Consider the following 17,035-nt stretch of genomic DNA (forward strand, 5'->3'; position numbering starts at 1 on the left):
AACTGCCTTTGACAGTGAATTTGGAGTAGCCGCAGAAGTCACTGTTGCTAGTGTCGCATGATCACTGGAATGTGTGGAGGCACTAGCTCTTGTTGATGCATTAGCACGACATACTTTAGCAAAGTGACCTTTCTTGTGGCATTTACGGCACATTGCTTCACGAGCAGGACACTTTGGACGTGGATGTCTTGAAAAACCACAAAAGAAACACACCGTACCTGCTGCTGCTGTCACTGAGGCAGGTTCCACAGTAACTTCATTGTAAGAGTCTTGGTCAGGAATTGCAGCACTTACCACTCGAGAAGGCTGAGTGGTACTGTATACTTCAGAATTCTTCTGGGCTGAATCTAGAGCTCTTGCCTGGTCAAAGGCAGCGGCTAAGTCGAGAGTTTTATTCTCCAATAAACGCTGCCTTATTATTGGTGATTGCAGGCCACTGATAAAAGCATCCCTGATGGACTCTTCACAATACTGAGCAGCTGTCACTGCTTGGAAGTGACAGTCCTTACCTAAAATTTTCAGTGCTTGAAAGTATTCCTCTAAGGATTCATCAATCTGCTGGCGGCGAGTTGCAAGGCGATAGCGTGCAAAGATTTCATTTGTAGGTTTAATATACTGAGACTTGAGGGTTTTGATAGCATCTTCGTAGGTATTACACTCAGAAATAGCCTCATATATCTTAGGTGACACAAAATTGATGAGCAGACTTAGTTTATCTAGATCTGTTTTAGGAAGGGCTCCCAAGAAGTTTTCGAAAGTCTTAAACCAGTGTTTCCATTCCTGAGCAGCCGTTGATAAGCTGGGGTCACAGTCTAGTCTCTCAGGTTTCAATAAACGCTCCATGTTGTGATGTAGTCTAGCGCAGGATCACCACCAGGTAGCCCAGGATTCTATGTTCAATAAATTGTTGTGATAGAAACACAGGCCTTATCTCTAGGCTTTATTGAACATAGAATCTTCATAGTACTTCTGCAACAACAAAATATAATGACTAGTACATCTAATAATGGCTTCTACAGGGATGGTGATGTCTTGCATATGTCAAGAGAAAAGTTATAACTACAGGCCACATATTTAAACTCACCATGTAATCTGCATCACTAATATAGGGATAGTAGAAGAGAAGAGAATCACACACCAAGTGTTGGCGCCCATGACACAAACCAAACTGTTGTTGTTGTTAAGGGCCCCGAGAGGTGGTGCAGTATTATCCTGCTGCTGCTCCCCACAGGAGCAGTATCACTACACGATAGTATGCCTACTGTCTTAGAGATTTTCTTGGAAATTTGTTGTATACGTGTCTGGAATTTGATGCTACTGTCAAGGTGGAGTCCTAGGAATTTTCCCTCTGTGAGTCTTGTGATGGGTGATCCGTTTAGCGTTATGTTAAGTGGAATATTTGCAGCTCTGGTTCCAAACTGAATGAAATAGGTTTTGTCAGTATTTAGGGTAAGTTTATTAATCATCCAGGTAGATATTTTCTGCAATTCGGCATTGACTGTGTTGGCGAGTATGACACGGTTTGGGTGAGAGAAGACGTATGTAGTGTCATCTGCAAATAATATGACTGTGATGCATTTGATAGGTCATTGATGTAAATGAGAAAGAGGAGTGGGCCAAGGACACTTCCCTGTGGGACACCTACTGTGATTGGTTGAGTGGAAGAGTTAGCACCATTTGTGTACATATATTGGCTTCCGTTACTAAGGTATGACTTTAGGTAGTCGATAGAGTTCCCTCTTATACCGTAGTGTGTTAATTTAATGTGCAGCAATTCATGGTCGACTGTATCAAAAGCTTTACGTAAATCAGTGAAGATTCCCAGCAGGACTTCTTTCTTCTCAAGAGCGGTATATATTAGTTCTAGCATGTGTATAATAGCATCATTTGTGCTTTAATTATTCCTGAATCCAAACTGACAGGGGTTTAATATGTTGTGTGAGACGAGGTAGGACTATATCTGTCTATGAATTAATTTTTCAAAGATTTTAGATAGCGGTGGTAAGTTAGATATTGGTCTATAGTTATTCAAGTCTGCTTGGTCACCTTCTTAGTGTATCGGAGTGACCCCCAACTATTCTGAGAATTTCTGGGAAGGTGGAGGATTCAATGGATTTGTTAAAAAGTGTTGCAGTAATTGGTGACAGTACTTGTGAGGTTATTTTATACATGAAAGTTGGCAAGTTGTTTATGTCTCTTGCCTTGTTTTTAAGGGTGTTGATGATGAACGAGTCTTATGTTGGGTTAGTTGGAGCTAGGAATAGTCTGGACGGGTGTCTGAGCTTGGGATTTTGCTCACTAGATTCTTTCCTATGGTGGAGAAGAAAACATTGAGTCTGTCTGCTGTTTAAGTTGGTGGGAGTAGGGGTTTGTCTGATTTTGTTAATTTGATTGTTTTGTTTTTGGATATCTTTTTAGTTCCTAGAATTTCAGATAGGGCTTTCCAGGTCTTTTTCATATCCCTTCATGTAAGTTACTTTGATTATACTTACTTGTTTTTAACACATCCATTAAAAACCAATTGTCTCCGTTGCACTCCTAACACACTAACACAAGCCTGTTGGGTGCTCAAGCTTTAAAAGTTTTGACTCCCTCCCACCAGCCATTACTGGGGCAATCCCTACCCTCACTCTTCACCTCTCTGCATGTTCAACCCCTCAAAGGTTCCTTGATGTTAGTGAGGGGATCTTGATCTAAGGAACTGACCAGTTCTTTAATTTCTTGAACCAAGCCTGAAATATGCTTTTACCTTAGGGGAGCGCTAAACCCATAGGGATTATACAGCAACTGTGGGGAGGAAGGGGGGAATGGATTATTATTATTATAATCAAGGGGGAAGCGCTAAACCCGGAGGATTATACAGCGCCTGGGGGGGGGATGTGGAAGGCATTCAGGCTTAATTCGGGGAACTGGAGCACAGATCCAATTCCCTAAATCAAGAGCCCCTCACCAACATCAAGGAACCTTCCTTGAGGGGAAGGGGGAATGGAAGGCATTCAGGCCTAATTCAGAGAATTGGAGCAGAGATCCAATTTCCTAGACCAAGAGCCCCTCACCAGCATCTAAGGAACCTCCCTTGAGGGAATCAAGCCTGAGTGTCTCCCATTCCGAGGCACTGTATGACCCCTGTGGGATTAGTGCTCCATGAATGTAATAATAATCTACATGCTCAAACCACCTCAACCCTGTTATTATAATATATTCATAAACCAATTCAACAAACCCTTCTAAATCATTCAGTACCAGAGGAAAGTATGCCAGAATAAGTCATTATTTAGTGTTAGGGTATCCTGAATTAATAACACTTAGAACATCTTCAAAGAACAAATTAATATTATATTCATGGAAGAGAACTAAATCCTTAGGGGTTAAGCAGCCTTTGGGGAAATGATAATCAGATTTGATCCAAGGGAAGGGAAGGCCATTACTTGTTTAAAAATTATTATTATTACAATCAAGGGGGAAGCGCTAAACCCGGAGGATTATACAGCGCCTGGGGGGGGGGGGATGTGGAAGGCATTCAGGCTTAATTTGGGGAACTGGAGCACAGATCCAATTCCCTAAATCAAGAGCCCCTCACCAACATCAAGGAACCTTCCTTGAGGGGACTTGTTTAAAAAACCCCACACCTATATCTAACCCTAGAAAAATGGTTATAACACTGGTAAGCCAGTGAAAGGCCTCGGTCAGATGACCAAATGCTCCAGCTGCAGGTCAATCGGGAAACACTTGTCCTGTTTTCTGACAAATAATAATACTAATAATCTTTATTTCTACAAGTACATGATACAACTTGTACAGACCATAGCTGACATCAGTAACATTATACAGAATGCCCTTTATTATGAAAGCATTTCAGGCAACATAGGTTAATATTATCCCAGGATGTGACCCACACCAGTCAACTAACACCCAGGTACCTACTTACTGCTAGGTGAATTATTATTATTATTATAATCAAGGGGGAAGCACTAAACCCGTAGGATTATACAGCGCCTATGGGGGGATGGAAGGCATTCAGGCTTAATTCAGGGAACTGGAGCACAGATCCAATTCCCTAGATCAAGAGCCCCTCACCAGCGTCAAGGAGCCTTCCTTGAGGGGGCTGCTAGGTGAAAAGAGAGAGCAGGCATCTTACTCAAGGGTATGAGCATTTCTATTCACAAAAAGTATTAAATTTAAGTGGTAGTCATTCAGTGAAGCAAAAATGGAAATAATTATTGATTGGAAATTCTTAGTAATCAGGTTCAATCTAAGTAGAGTAGACCTATTTTCTTGGATAAAGAGCCCCACACCTTATACTTGTCATACAGTACCTTGAAAATGGGAGATAATCTGATTTGAATGGAGGGGAGAATGTAGCTCTAGTTCCTTGGATTTAAAATCGTCACCAAGGTACTAACCCCCTTTGAAGGGAAGAGAAAGTCATTGTTGGTAGGGTAACCAGCCACAGTAAACTCCACATGCAGTAAAGCTTCAATTTAACATATTTTGGATTTAACGGACAAAATCCGAGTGGACAACTCTTATAAGCAACGGAGTGTCTTAATTTCATAGTTATCCCTTATTCTTGTCGTCTGCAGGGTAAATTTATTGAAGATTTAATAGACCTGTTAAATCAGTAATGTCATTTTTTTATGACAATGCATAAAGTCTGTTAACTCCAGAATTATCCATTATTATTGCAGGCTGCAATAATAATGGATAATTATCCATTAGTTACAATCACGAAAAAATATTTCCAGAATTCAAGTTTAAATGACTCCCCTCTCGTCTTTTATTAATATGTTAAATTGAGGGTTTACTGTAGTTAGCTATGGGGGAAAAGGAAGGGTGGAAGGGGGGAAGGTGTGGAAGGGTAAAGTCCTTGCCAGTGTGTGACTGCAGGTCATACTGGAGATGGACGGAGAGGTTACTTACTTTATTATATTCATGCTGGGGGGGTGGGGAGTGCTAAACCGATAGGGTTCAGAGCCTGGGGCAATGGGAAGCAATTAGGTCTGATCCAAGAAAGCAAAAGTCAAGGGAACCTCCCTTGAAGTTAAGATAGGATAACAAGGTCAGACTTAGAACATGGCTATGAAAATCTTTGTGAAAGGTTATGGTTTTTATTAATAAACTGAATTTCATTATAATTTTATTATATTTATATGCATACATATTATTGACAAAAGAACCTAAAGATAAACATACATGACCCTTATACCCATAGATGATAGTGGGTTGTTACACAGAAAAATATATATACAGGGTTTCAGTTTCTCATAGGGTCAAAACACAAAAAACGAACATGAAACACCATAATTTAAGAGCAATTAACTGGATAACACTGACTGGCTTGGTAAACATTGAGGTGTAAAGGCTTAATACTACTCGTGCTACAACTCTCATTAAAATGATTTAATCTTTTTTACACTGTTAGAGGGTGGAGTTTAAGACAGCTTGACCGTACACGCCGTACCCTGTCAAAGTAATGACTACTTACGCACATCATGACGTAATTACTTATCTAACAAATAAATCAAAGTGGTTGTAAGTTGCACTACCCAATGTCAAATGTTCCATGTTCGATTTTTAATCTTTCACTCTACGTCACACCACATTGTTGCCGAAAAATAAAAAATAAAATAAAAAACCAACACAAGATTCAATGAGCTTGATCAGACCATTTGTTTAGCTGTCAGAATACTGTAACTCAACACATACCATTAAAGCCACATAAGTGGTAAAAAAAAAAAATTAGTCAAAGCAGTGTTACAAAATACTGAATACTGTACTCCTAAAACATTGGTAAAACATAAAAATACCAATCTAATAATTTTATAATGTACATACAAGCAATCAAAGTAATTTATATATATATAATATATATATATATATATATATATATATATATATATATATATATATATATATATATATATATATATATATATATATATATATATATATATATATATATATATATATATAAATATAAATGGATGCATGCATTTATACAGGTATATATAAATAATAACTTGAGGAAACAGGACAGCAGAACCTAAGCTTTTTTATATTTTCATTGACTCTTCCATCAGGTTAAAAAACAGCTTCATTATGGTATATTTTTTTTTTCAGTTTAAACACTACATCTGCACTTTGAATGCCTCCCACTATGATGTTAATAAAAAATGGCATCAGCACATGGCTAATCCAGATCCTAAGATAGAGAGAAATCGCACCTATCACAACATTAGGGATGTTGTAGCTTTGAGTATCTTGGAAAACAACCATTCTCAATCTGCTTTAACTATGAGTACCAATAATGCTGTAATAGCTAGGTTGAAAATACTAATTTCACCTAATGATTACAAAATCGGCACATGAGTAATTTTACTGATGTGTTCCTATATTCACAAAAAAACTCTTAAGTCCAAATAGGTCCTGCAGAACTAAGTGGCAGGGACAAGGCATTTGACACATTGTGTGAGGCTCTCTTGGGGATTTTTGAGCTCTGAACTAGTTGTATGCAATTTTAATGTGACAAGCCAATCTTTAATTAATTTCGCAGTGTGGAATTCAAATGGCAGATGTAACCATTTTGTGCTTTTCCTGATCTCCCAATATGTATGGTGTTTACTCAGCCCCTGGCTCAAGCGCAGGCCAAGCTGGATTCTGACCTGAGCTGAGTGGATCCATAAGTGATTTGTCTCTTCAAGAGGGAGGAGGGGATTGATCCTGGTTAAGGGCTCGTGATACAACGAACTGGACCTACCCTTCTTTTTTATTGAGTCAAGCATGACTGTTTCCCGTTCTCCATGCATATGACCCTGATGAGTAGCATTTCCCAATTAATACAATTTTATTTTTGCCTAATGAAAGAGTCAAAGCATTACTTGTCATGTTCCTGTTTCTCAAAGTAGTTACTTAAACATTCCCATGATCATGCAAACCCATGAGTTTTCTTAGAATATATAATGTGCCTAATAAACCATTTAAGTCAAACAATACAAAATGGCCCAAAAGTAAGTTTTAAGACAAATTTATCTTAGGTAATAAAACTTATAAATGTAAATTAAAATGGTATACAAATTTTTCACTAAGCCAACTTGGCAGTCTAACTTTACTAAAATTTACATAATGCAGCATAGCTTAAAAATCATAACCAATTTAAGGTCAGTCTAATTTTAGTTTTATTCCCTGTCTAAGAAATACAATAATTTTAGTAATACTCGAGTGTTTTTGTTTTTTGCTGCATTATAGCAAAAATAAATATAACTCTGGGATAGCAAATTAGTTCTAGTGCAAAAGTTCCATACTGTTTATTCACATTAATATTCATTACATACCATGGAATAAACCATATTAAAACAATAACTTTGAATAAAGATCAGCTTGTATGACTGACTTGGCTTATTAAATATAGCATGTGTTTGTGAATGTATGTGTGAATGTATGTACGCATGTATGTATGCATAGACTTGAAAAAAAAACATACACTGACCATATGGATAATCAATAGGAATGACCTGTATTGATCAATAAGAAAATAGTACATATTTTCAGTCTAGCTAAAGACAACCCTCTTCAGACAAGAGGGCCTCTTGCTAGACCAAATATAGCTACACTATTTTCTTAATCTTGGGGTTATTCCTTTATACAGTATATATCTTTGTGTGTATGTATATCTGTATATTTTTACTTTTTTTTTGGGTTGCAGTACTTTAGTGGGAGATGACCATCATATGAATGAAAGGGGAAGAAAGCAACTTGGAAAGAAGGGAATAAGACTGAGATTATTAAAGGGATAGGGAGACACTGAGTGAGTGCTTGGTGTATTTATTAAATATAAGCATGAAAGTTAACTAAAGATTAGCAGAGAGCATGCATGGTTCCTTCATATAAGAGAAAAGGGGACAAGACAGCATAAGAAGTATAGGGTAATAAGAGTGTTGAGTATACCGAGCGAAGTGTACAATAATAATATTGGATGACTTAGGGGTAACATGGAAAGTAAGATTGCAGAGCAAAAATAAGGCTTTGGGAAAGGTAGGGAATGTGTAGATTAATTATTAACAATACTTAGATAAGCTTTTATGAGGAGAGTGAGGCTCAGGTTAGGGTGTGTAGAAGAGAGGGAGAATACTTCCCGGTAAAAGTAGGTCTTAGACAGGGATGTGTAATGTCACCATGGTTGTTTAATATATTTATAGATGGGGTTGTAAAGGAAGTAAATGCTAGGGTGTTCGGGAGAGGGGTGGGATTAAATTATGGGGAATCAAATTCAAAATGGGAATTGACACAGTTACTTTTTGCTGATGATACTGTGCTTATGGGAGATTCTAAAGAAAAATTGCAAAGGTTAGTGGACGAGTTTGAGAATGTGTGTAAAGGTAGAAAGTTGAAAGTGAACATAGAAAAGAGTAAGGTGATGAGGGTATCAAATGATTTAGATAAAGAAAAAATGGATATCAAATTGGGGAGGAGGAGTATGGAAGAAGTGAATGTTTTCAGATACTTGGGAGTTGACGTGTCGGCGGATGGATTTATGAAGGATGAGGTTAATCATAGAATTGATGAGGGAAAAAAGGTGAGTGGTGCGTTGAGGTATATGTGGAGTCAAAAAACGTTATCTATGGAGGCAAAGAAGGGAATGTATGAAAGTATAGTAGTACCAACACTCTTATATGGATGTGAAGCTTGGGTGGTAAATGCAGCAGCGAGGAGACGGTTGGAGGCAGTGGAGATGTCCTGTCTAAGGGCAATGTGTGGTGTAAATATTATGCAGAAAATTCGGAGTGTGGAAATTAGGAGAAGGTGTGGAGTTAATAAAAGCATTAGTCAGAGGGCAGAAGAGGGGTTGTTGAGGTGGTTTGGTCATTTAGAGAGAATGGATCAAAGTAGAATGACATGGAAAGCATATAAATCTATAGGGGAAGGAAAGAGGGGTAGGGGTCGTCCTCGAAAGGGTTGGAAAGAGGGGGTAAAGGAGGTTTTGTGGGCGAGGGGCTTGGACTTCCAGCAAGCGTGCATGAGCGTGTTAGATAGGAGTGAATGGAGACGAATGATACTTGGGACCTGACGATCTGTTGGAGTGTGAGCAGGGTAATATTTAGTGAAGGGATTCAGGGAAACCGGTTATTTTCATATAGTCGGACTTGAGTCCTGGAAATGGGAAGTACAATGCCTGCACTTTAAAGGAGGGGTTTGGGATATTGGCAGTTTGGAGGGATATGTTGTGTATCTTTATACGTATATGCTTCTAAACTGTTGTATTCTGAGCACCTCTGCAAAAGCAGTGATAATGTGTGAGTGTGGTGAAAGTGTTGAATGATGATGAAAGTATTTTCTTTTTGGGGATTTTCTTTCTTTTTTGGGTCACACTGCCTCGGTGGGAGACGACCGACTTGTTGAAAAAAAAAAAAAAAAACTTAGATAAGGGTAAGAGAGAGAGTGTCACACTTATGGATTTATAAAAGGCATAGTGTGGCAGATGTTGCAAATGATTGGATAATGTAGTACATTGCTAAAAGCAGTAACTGCATGAGGAGAGTGAGGCTAAGGTTAGGGTATAGGAGAGAAGGGGATAATTTTTCAATATAAGCAGGCCTTAGGCAGAGTTGTATGATGTCACCCTGGTTGTAGATGGGATTGTAAAAGAAGTAATGCTAGGGTGTTGGGAGAGGTATGGGATTAAATGATAATGAATCTGATTTGAAGCAGTAGTTGTCATACTTGATCTTTCCCACTGACATAGTTCTTTGGGAAAATTCTGAAGAGAAGTTACAAAAGTTCGTGGATAAGTTTGGGTGTGCAAAAGAAGAAAATTAAAAGTAAACACAGAAAAGAGCAAGGTATGAGATTAACAAAAAGTTGAAGCAATAAAAAATTGGGTATTAGATGGGAAGGAGGAAGTATGGATGAAGTGAATGTATTTAGATATTTGGGGGTTGATCTGTCTGCTAATAGGTCTATGAAAGATGAAGTGAACCCTAGAATAGATGAATGGGAAAAGGTTGGTGGAGTGTTAAGGCATCTGTGGAGAAAAGTATATTTATGGAGGAAGAAGAAAAAATAGGAATGTACTGTACCATAGTGGCACCAGCACTTTTATATAGGCATAAGGAATGGGCATTAAACTTTGCAATGAAAAGGATCAAGGAAGTGTAGACATGTTTAAGAGCAATGTGTGGTGTGAACACTATGCAAATATGGTGTTGGAATTATGAGAGGTATTAAGTAGAGGGCAGAAGACAGTGGGGTTGTTGAGGTGGTCTGGGCATTTAAATAGGGCAGAGCAGATTAGGATGATGTGTATTACCAATATGTGGTTTCAGGGTTTGAGTCCTAGCTCCTGGCCCCACCCCTCAACTTGCCAGATTCACTTCCTCCTACTCCCACGGGCACTATTGTGCCTGCTCTTAAAACAATATATGGAGCTTGCCTTTACAATCTCAAGATCATTCCACTTCCTACCCACTGTGGGATTGAAGAAATATTCCCTGACATCCCAATAGCTCATCTGTGCCTTTACCTTCCATGTCCCCAAGTGCCTGTTTCTTACCTCTCAAACAGCCTGTCTGTCTACCCTATCACTTCCTCTGAGTATTTTGAATATATGTACGTATGTGTGCGTGTGCACATGCATGTACATGTGCATGTGTGTGTGCGAACACACATGTACATGTGTATGCATAGCTACATTCACTGAAATGAAGTTTATAATACTTGCCACACTAACTGATAAGGCTAGTACATGAAAATTTAAAATTAATACTTTGGTTGAGAGTTCACAGTTGATAAATTTGAGAAATCTGAAAATTACCTAAGAATGTTAGAATTAGTGACTATGTGATCCACTTCCTATCTTGTGATTAAATGTTATACATACATTAATGGCTAATTAGGCCTTAATTACCCATTGTTTACCTCAAGGTGTCCCAGTTTGTTAAAAAAAATAGTAATATACAATATGCTTTAAGGCACCCTAAGGAACAAGGCATTTTGAAGTGTATGAACATTGACTTACCATATAACAGAAAAAAATATATATATATTCACCAAGACCACTGGTTTTAGACTTAGAATGTTCCATACAGCTTATTTAAATATTCCTTTAGAAATAAATTCCAAGGCCTTATGGAAATAGCTAGGTCTAAATGAAGAGTGGTCTGTGCCGCACATTAAATGAAGCATCTTACATTTATCACTACAGAAGTATGTAGTAGGAGAGAGAAGGCTCGTTGCTGTGTTTTCTGGAACGTGCTTTGGTGTGTCTTGCATCTCACACGCCTGGTTTAAGGCCACTTCGGAGAGTAAATAAAATACTGACTGAAGGCTAAATTATGGACAGCTTCTTTGTCAACATCCAAATTTCCTTAATAATGAAGTGTATTCATACAAACAATATTATAACAGACTGAATCCTGATTTATATCTGTATTGCCAGATTGAGGAAGAAAAAGAAGATACAAAAGGTTAAACATTCTCATATTTTCCTTAAAATGGTTTACAGTAAGTATTGCTAGAAAGAATACTTCATATAATTTTATAAAAACTTAGAAGTACTTGGTTCACAAAGACAGGCAATGTCACTGCACCAGTAAATAATTCCATTAATACAGAATCACACACAAAACAAAACTCTGAATAAGAAACCTATACACAACACATAACATGCTCAAATAGCAGAGAAATTTTCCATTTGTACGCACCAGGCATAACTATCACAACGAACCTTTCAGTATGGAGAGAAAAGTCTGGATACAAAACAATTGCAAACATTAACTAGAACCTACAAAGTACAAAGAAGTACAAGAGTTTAATAATCATTGGGGCTGAAAAAGTTTACACAACTGGTCAAGTGTACTTGTACATATCATCAACCAGTACACCATCCACAGAACACTTACACACTGAAGAGCTTGCCTTCCTAAACAATTTGTTGTCTGCTTCACAGCAGACTAGCCTTCTACAAGCTCTTCCTTACTTCCCTGGATACCAGTGGTTAATTACAAAATAATCCAACGCAAGCAAGCACTCGGTTTACCAACTCCTGGGTTTGTTATTGATTAATCCACCTGCAAAGCATCACACTTTCAGTTCATACCAATAATCATTTACAATAACTCTACTCCAAAGAATGCATCTAGCATCAAACAAGCTATTTATAATGAGCAATTAAACCAAACTACTCTAATACTACAAAAAAAAAAAGGAAATACATATTCAATTTTTATTTCTTTGGAATTAAGAAATGCTGGGGTTTAAAATTACACTTTAATGATATATATATAGTCATAACCAACGAAATTTCCTTTTGCATAAATGGTCGTCCTTGAACTAGTATACAAAACATAACTCAGGCATGGAAATATGCACACACACACACACACACCGTGTGAGTGATATATATATATATATATATACAGTATATAATATTAAATCAATTTTAAATATAATACAGGAACATGATGAACAAGAACTTTTAAGGCAGAATTGTAGAACCTAACAGTTTTAAATGAAATTCATTATTACTGAATTGTTAGTTAATATTATGAGACACAATAGAATAAAACCCCTTATGTTTTATCAACTAACTGATTAGCACAGCATCATTATGTATTTCTTCTGCCAACTGCAATATATCCGACATAGGCATTCTTACATTTCTCTGTGAAGTCTTTTAATATGGCCAATATTGCCCCATGACCAATGTTAAGACTTGATCCAAGCCATCAAATTATGATTAATATATTCATGGGGAAACACTAAACCCATAGGGGTTATACAGTGCCTGGGGAATGGGAGGTAATCAGGTTTGATCCAAGGAAGGGGAAGATAGTTCCAATTTCTTGAATCACGAACCCTTCACCAACATCCAGGCACCTCCTTCCCCCTTGAAGGACTGAAGTCTTCAAAGAAAGCATAAATACCCCTTGCCTTGGAATGTCAGCTACACTGACAGCAGCAGCAGCAGCAAAAATGTCTAAATGAAGAATTAAAAAGATTTCTTGGTCTCATGAGCTCAAGTAGCAAAGTGGTAACAATACAAGTCAACATAGAAACAACAAGGATGACTGTACAACTACAAACACAGTGCATACATGCAACCCCATGCTTGGTAAGTCTTAAACTATGGGACCAGTAAAACACTTAATTCCCAGTAAAAATATGCTATTCAGAACATATGGTAAACTTGAATTTTTACAAAAGCTACATTTACCATGGTGGCCACTTTCCTTGACGTAACAAAGAGAACTTGGTCCATGGTAAATAGCCCCAAATAACTGCCCTCACTGATGCCTTTCCATACTCTATGCGCTAGAATAACAGGAACCTGCATGAATACTACAGATTTCTGAATATAAATGAAGGGAGGAAAAAATTTACAAGCTCAGTAACTTGCTGAACCAAGCGTAGAAAAAATTTGGTTAACAGCTTAATAGCAGTCTTGTCAATCAATAAGGAAGAATAAATGCCATTGTCAAGAATAATTTGGATGGGTATATTTATGTTTGAACCTCTCAACAGCAAAGAACCATGAAGGTACTATTAAACACTAAATTACTAAAAAACAAGACACATCGCTTTTCTCTCTCTCTCATGTTTGCTATCTACCACATTATACTTTACATTCTAAAAGTTTGAAAAATATCCTATTATAGTTACCAGCTATAGTAAACACTGGTATAAAAATTCCTTCCATTAATATAATAATAATTGGCTTCCTTATATAAGGCACGAACCATTACATGGCCCGTTAGGACATTCATCCTCTAGGCGAATCTTTGGGGTTCGTATATTAAGTTAAAATTGCCACAATCTTTGACCTAACTGTCAAAGGCATGTTGCATTAGCTGCTCAATGCTAGCAGCATCACTTAAAGTGCAGAATTCATGTAAAATAAGCACAAAATGATGAAGAAATAGCATATTGGTGTTGTGAAATACTCTTTCTAGTGCATAAAGACTCCAAAGAGAGTTCAAAGCCAGTTCTTTGCAAGAAGTTTTCATAAATATATATATATATATATATAAAATGAATGAAAATAACATGATTACAGAATCAGGTCAAATACTGTGTCATTCCACAAGCTTCTCACAGAATCACAATTAAATTGCACATCAATGACCATCACTTTATACACTATGACCTGGTAATGAAACTCATGGCACTTCAACACATCTTCAGTTGAATTACCCAGTTAGAACTGTAAAACTATAATTTGGCCTGACTCTACCTTTATTAACATATTTCATCAACTTACTTTGATGGTAAAAGACAGGACCAAGTTTCTATCTAGGTCTCTCTTGTAAAACTAGTTTTGTTTTATCAGATTAAACATAAAATCCATTCAAAAATCGTCTAGCCTTGTACCATTACTTGTACCATAACAAACTCTATGGCGTGAGGATAATGCCTCTGAGCTTTATCTAGTCACATTTTGAGCCCTACCTTAATAAACAACACATAAACTTTGCATTAATCTATTCTAAAGTACTTTCCAACAGTCAAACACTTTGATAAACACTCAACAAACTAGTAGCAACACATCTAATAAAAAACACACTTTTGCTCACATCCTCTCATTCCTTCTGTATAACTTTTGGTTAACAAATGCCTTTTGTCATGCAGAATTCCAACACAGATATCCAATAGCCCTCAGATTTACACATCTTTAAGTATGATGTTGAGGAAGCTACTTTAATCCTTCCAACACAATTTCAGGTTTTAAATAGTTGAGCTGTATTTGCTCTATAACCACATTTGACCTTAAAGCTCACACTTAAAACACTTTAAATCAAGAATAAACTATAAAGATATTTGTGCCAGGTTGCTTTGAGTCTGAAGGCAAAATACTTCAGTGCATAATTTACGAGGCATCAGCATACAAATTGTTGGAATCATCCTCAACTATGGACTGGAAGGTTTCCATGGACTGCTGGGTGGTTTCCTGTTGGTCCTCCACCATTTGCCCCTCTACCCCTTCATCTGTACTCATTTCCTGTAGTCCAAGAATTTGCTGCTCTGTGGATCTGGTTTGGTTATCAGCAGCATCATCAATAATTAAAGGTTCTTCGGCATCATCTTTTTCTCCATTAACTTCTGATTCAATCTGTGCATTTTCTGATAGGCTCTCCATGTTGCTGTCATCACTTGCTTGCCCACCACCATTATCAGGAGGATTAGAATCTTCACCCACAAGATCAACTGAGGATGCATTAGCAGAGTTTGAATCTTCACTGTGATTGGTATTTGTATTCATATTGAAGGAGCTATCAGAGTTGTTAGTGTCTGTACCCAGGAGGAGAGCCACACGACTCTTGTTCTTGCCATGATCTGTGAGATGTGCAAAGAAGGTGTTGGTATCTACACCAAGTCTGACTGCTGCTGCGGTAAGAGAGAGCTCTTTGCTAAGAACCCGTTGGATCAACTCCTGGGCTCGGGATTCCTCCCACATGGAACGTTCCTTCAGTGCAGAGCGCTCAGCACGCCCTTGTTTGTTTACCTGCAAGAAACAAAGACTTACAACAAGAGTTCACATCAAAAGCTTAAAAACAAAAATCAGACAATCAACAAACAGAGAAATTTCTTTAATTTTCTGCTGTTCTAATTGTTGTATTTAATTACTAAATTAAAAAAATAATGTACTTTTTTTCACACTAGTTGTTACTGTACATAAATCATGATATATATGTATCATTTAAGATTATGCAACACTTACAAGTGATTATTTAGTATCTATATTCGTATCTCTTTCTACACATAGCTCAATTAAAGGCTCCCCATTTACATTTACCCCTGGCACCCCAAATTTACCTACTACTCCCTCCATAACATTTTTACCCACTTTAGCACTGAAATCCCCAACCACCATTACTCTCACACTTGATTCAAAACTCCCCACGCATTCACTCAACATTTCCCAAAATCTCTCTCTCTCCTCTACAGTTCTCCCTTCTCCAGGTGCATACACGCTTATTATAACCCACTTTTCACATCCAATCTTTATTTTACTCCACATAATCCTTGAATTAATACATTTATAGTCCCTCTTTTCCTACCATGTGTAGAAAGAGATTTGGTAATAAGTAATACATATTTTATGAAAAAAGAGGATAAATAAATATACAAGGTATGATGTAGCACGTAATGAAAGTAGTTTATTAGATTATGTATTGGTGGATAAAAGGTTGATGGGTAGGCTCCAGGATGTACATGTTTATAGAGGGGCAACTGATACATCGGATCATTATTTAGTTGTAGCTACAGTTAGAGTAAGGTAGATGGGAAAAGAGGAAGGTGGCAACAACAAGTAAGAGGGAGGTGAAAGTGTATAAACTAAGGGAGGAGGAAGTTTGGGTGAGATATAAGCGACTATTGGCTGAAAGGTGGGCTAGTGCAAAGATGAGTAGTGGGGGGGTTGAAGAGGGATGGAATAGTTTTAAAAATGCAGTATTAGAATGTGGGGCAGAAGTTTGTGGTTATAGGAGGGTGGGGGCAGGAGGAAAGAAGAGTGATTGGTGGAATGATGAAGTAAAGGGTGTGATAAAAGAGAAAAAGGTAGCTTATGAGAGGTTTTTACAAAGCAGAAGTGTTATAAGAAAAGCAGAGTATATGGAGAGTAAAAGAAAGGTAAAGAGAGTGGTGAGAGAGTGCAAAAGGAGAGCAGATGATAGAGTGGGAGAGGCACTGTCAAGAAATTTTAATGAAACTAAAAAAAAATTTTGGAGTGAGTTAAACAAGTTAAGAAAGCCTAGGGAAAGTATGGATTTGTCAGTTAAAAACAAAGTAGGGGAGTTAGTAGATGGGGAGATGGAGGTATTAGGTAGATGGCGAGAATATTTTGAGGAACTTTTAAATGTTAAGGAAGAAAGAGAGGCAGTAATTTCATGCACTGGTCAGGGAGGTATACCATCTTTTAGGAGTGAAGAAGAGCAGAATGTAAGTGTGGGGGAGGTACGTGAGGCATTACGTAGAATGAAAGGGGGTAAAGCAGCTGGAACTGATGGGATCATGACAGAAATGTTAAAAGCAGGGGGGGATATAG

General features: G+C 37.5%; 1 protein-coding gene across 6 annotated transcripts in view; it reads right to left on the reverse strand.

Moving 5' to 3' along the window:
• Positions 1-5,124: 5,124 nt before the first annotated feature.
• LOC128696839 (uncharacterized) overlaps positions 5,125-17,035 on the reverse strand; it is a 189,792-nt gene continuing 177,881 nt past the window's right edge. For all 6 annotated transcript variants that reach the window (XM_053788226.2, XM_053788230.2, XM_053788233.2 and 3 more), the window contains one exon: positions 5,125-15,493. In XM_053788226.2, the coding sequence (XP_053644201.1) occupies positions 14,858-15,493 (636 nt within the window). In that variant the 3' untranslated portion in view covers positions 5,125-14,857. The remainder of the gene's footprint in view (positions 15,494-17,035) is intronic.

Source organism: Cherax quadricarinatus, chromosome 52 (assembly GCF_038502225.1).
Source record: "Cherax quadricarinatus isolate ZL_2023a chromosome 52, ASM3850222v1, whole genome shotgun sequence".
Classification (NCBI taxonomy): Eukaryota; Metazoa; Arthropoda; class Malacostraca; order Decapoda; family Parastacidae; genus Cherax; species Cherax quadricarinatus.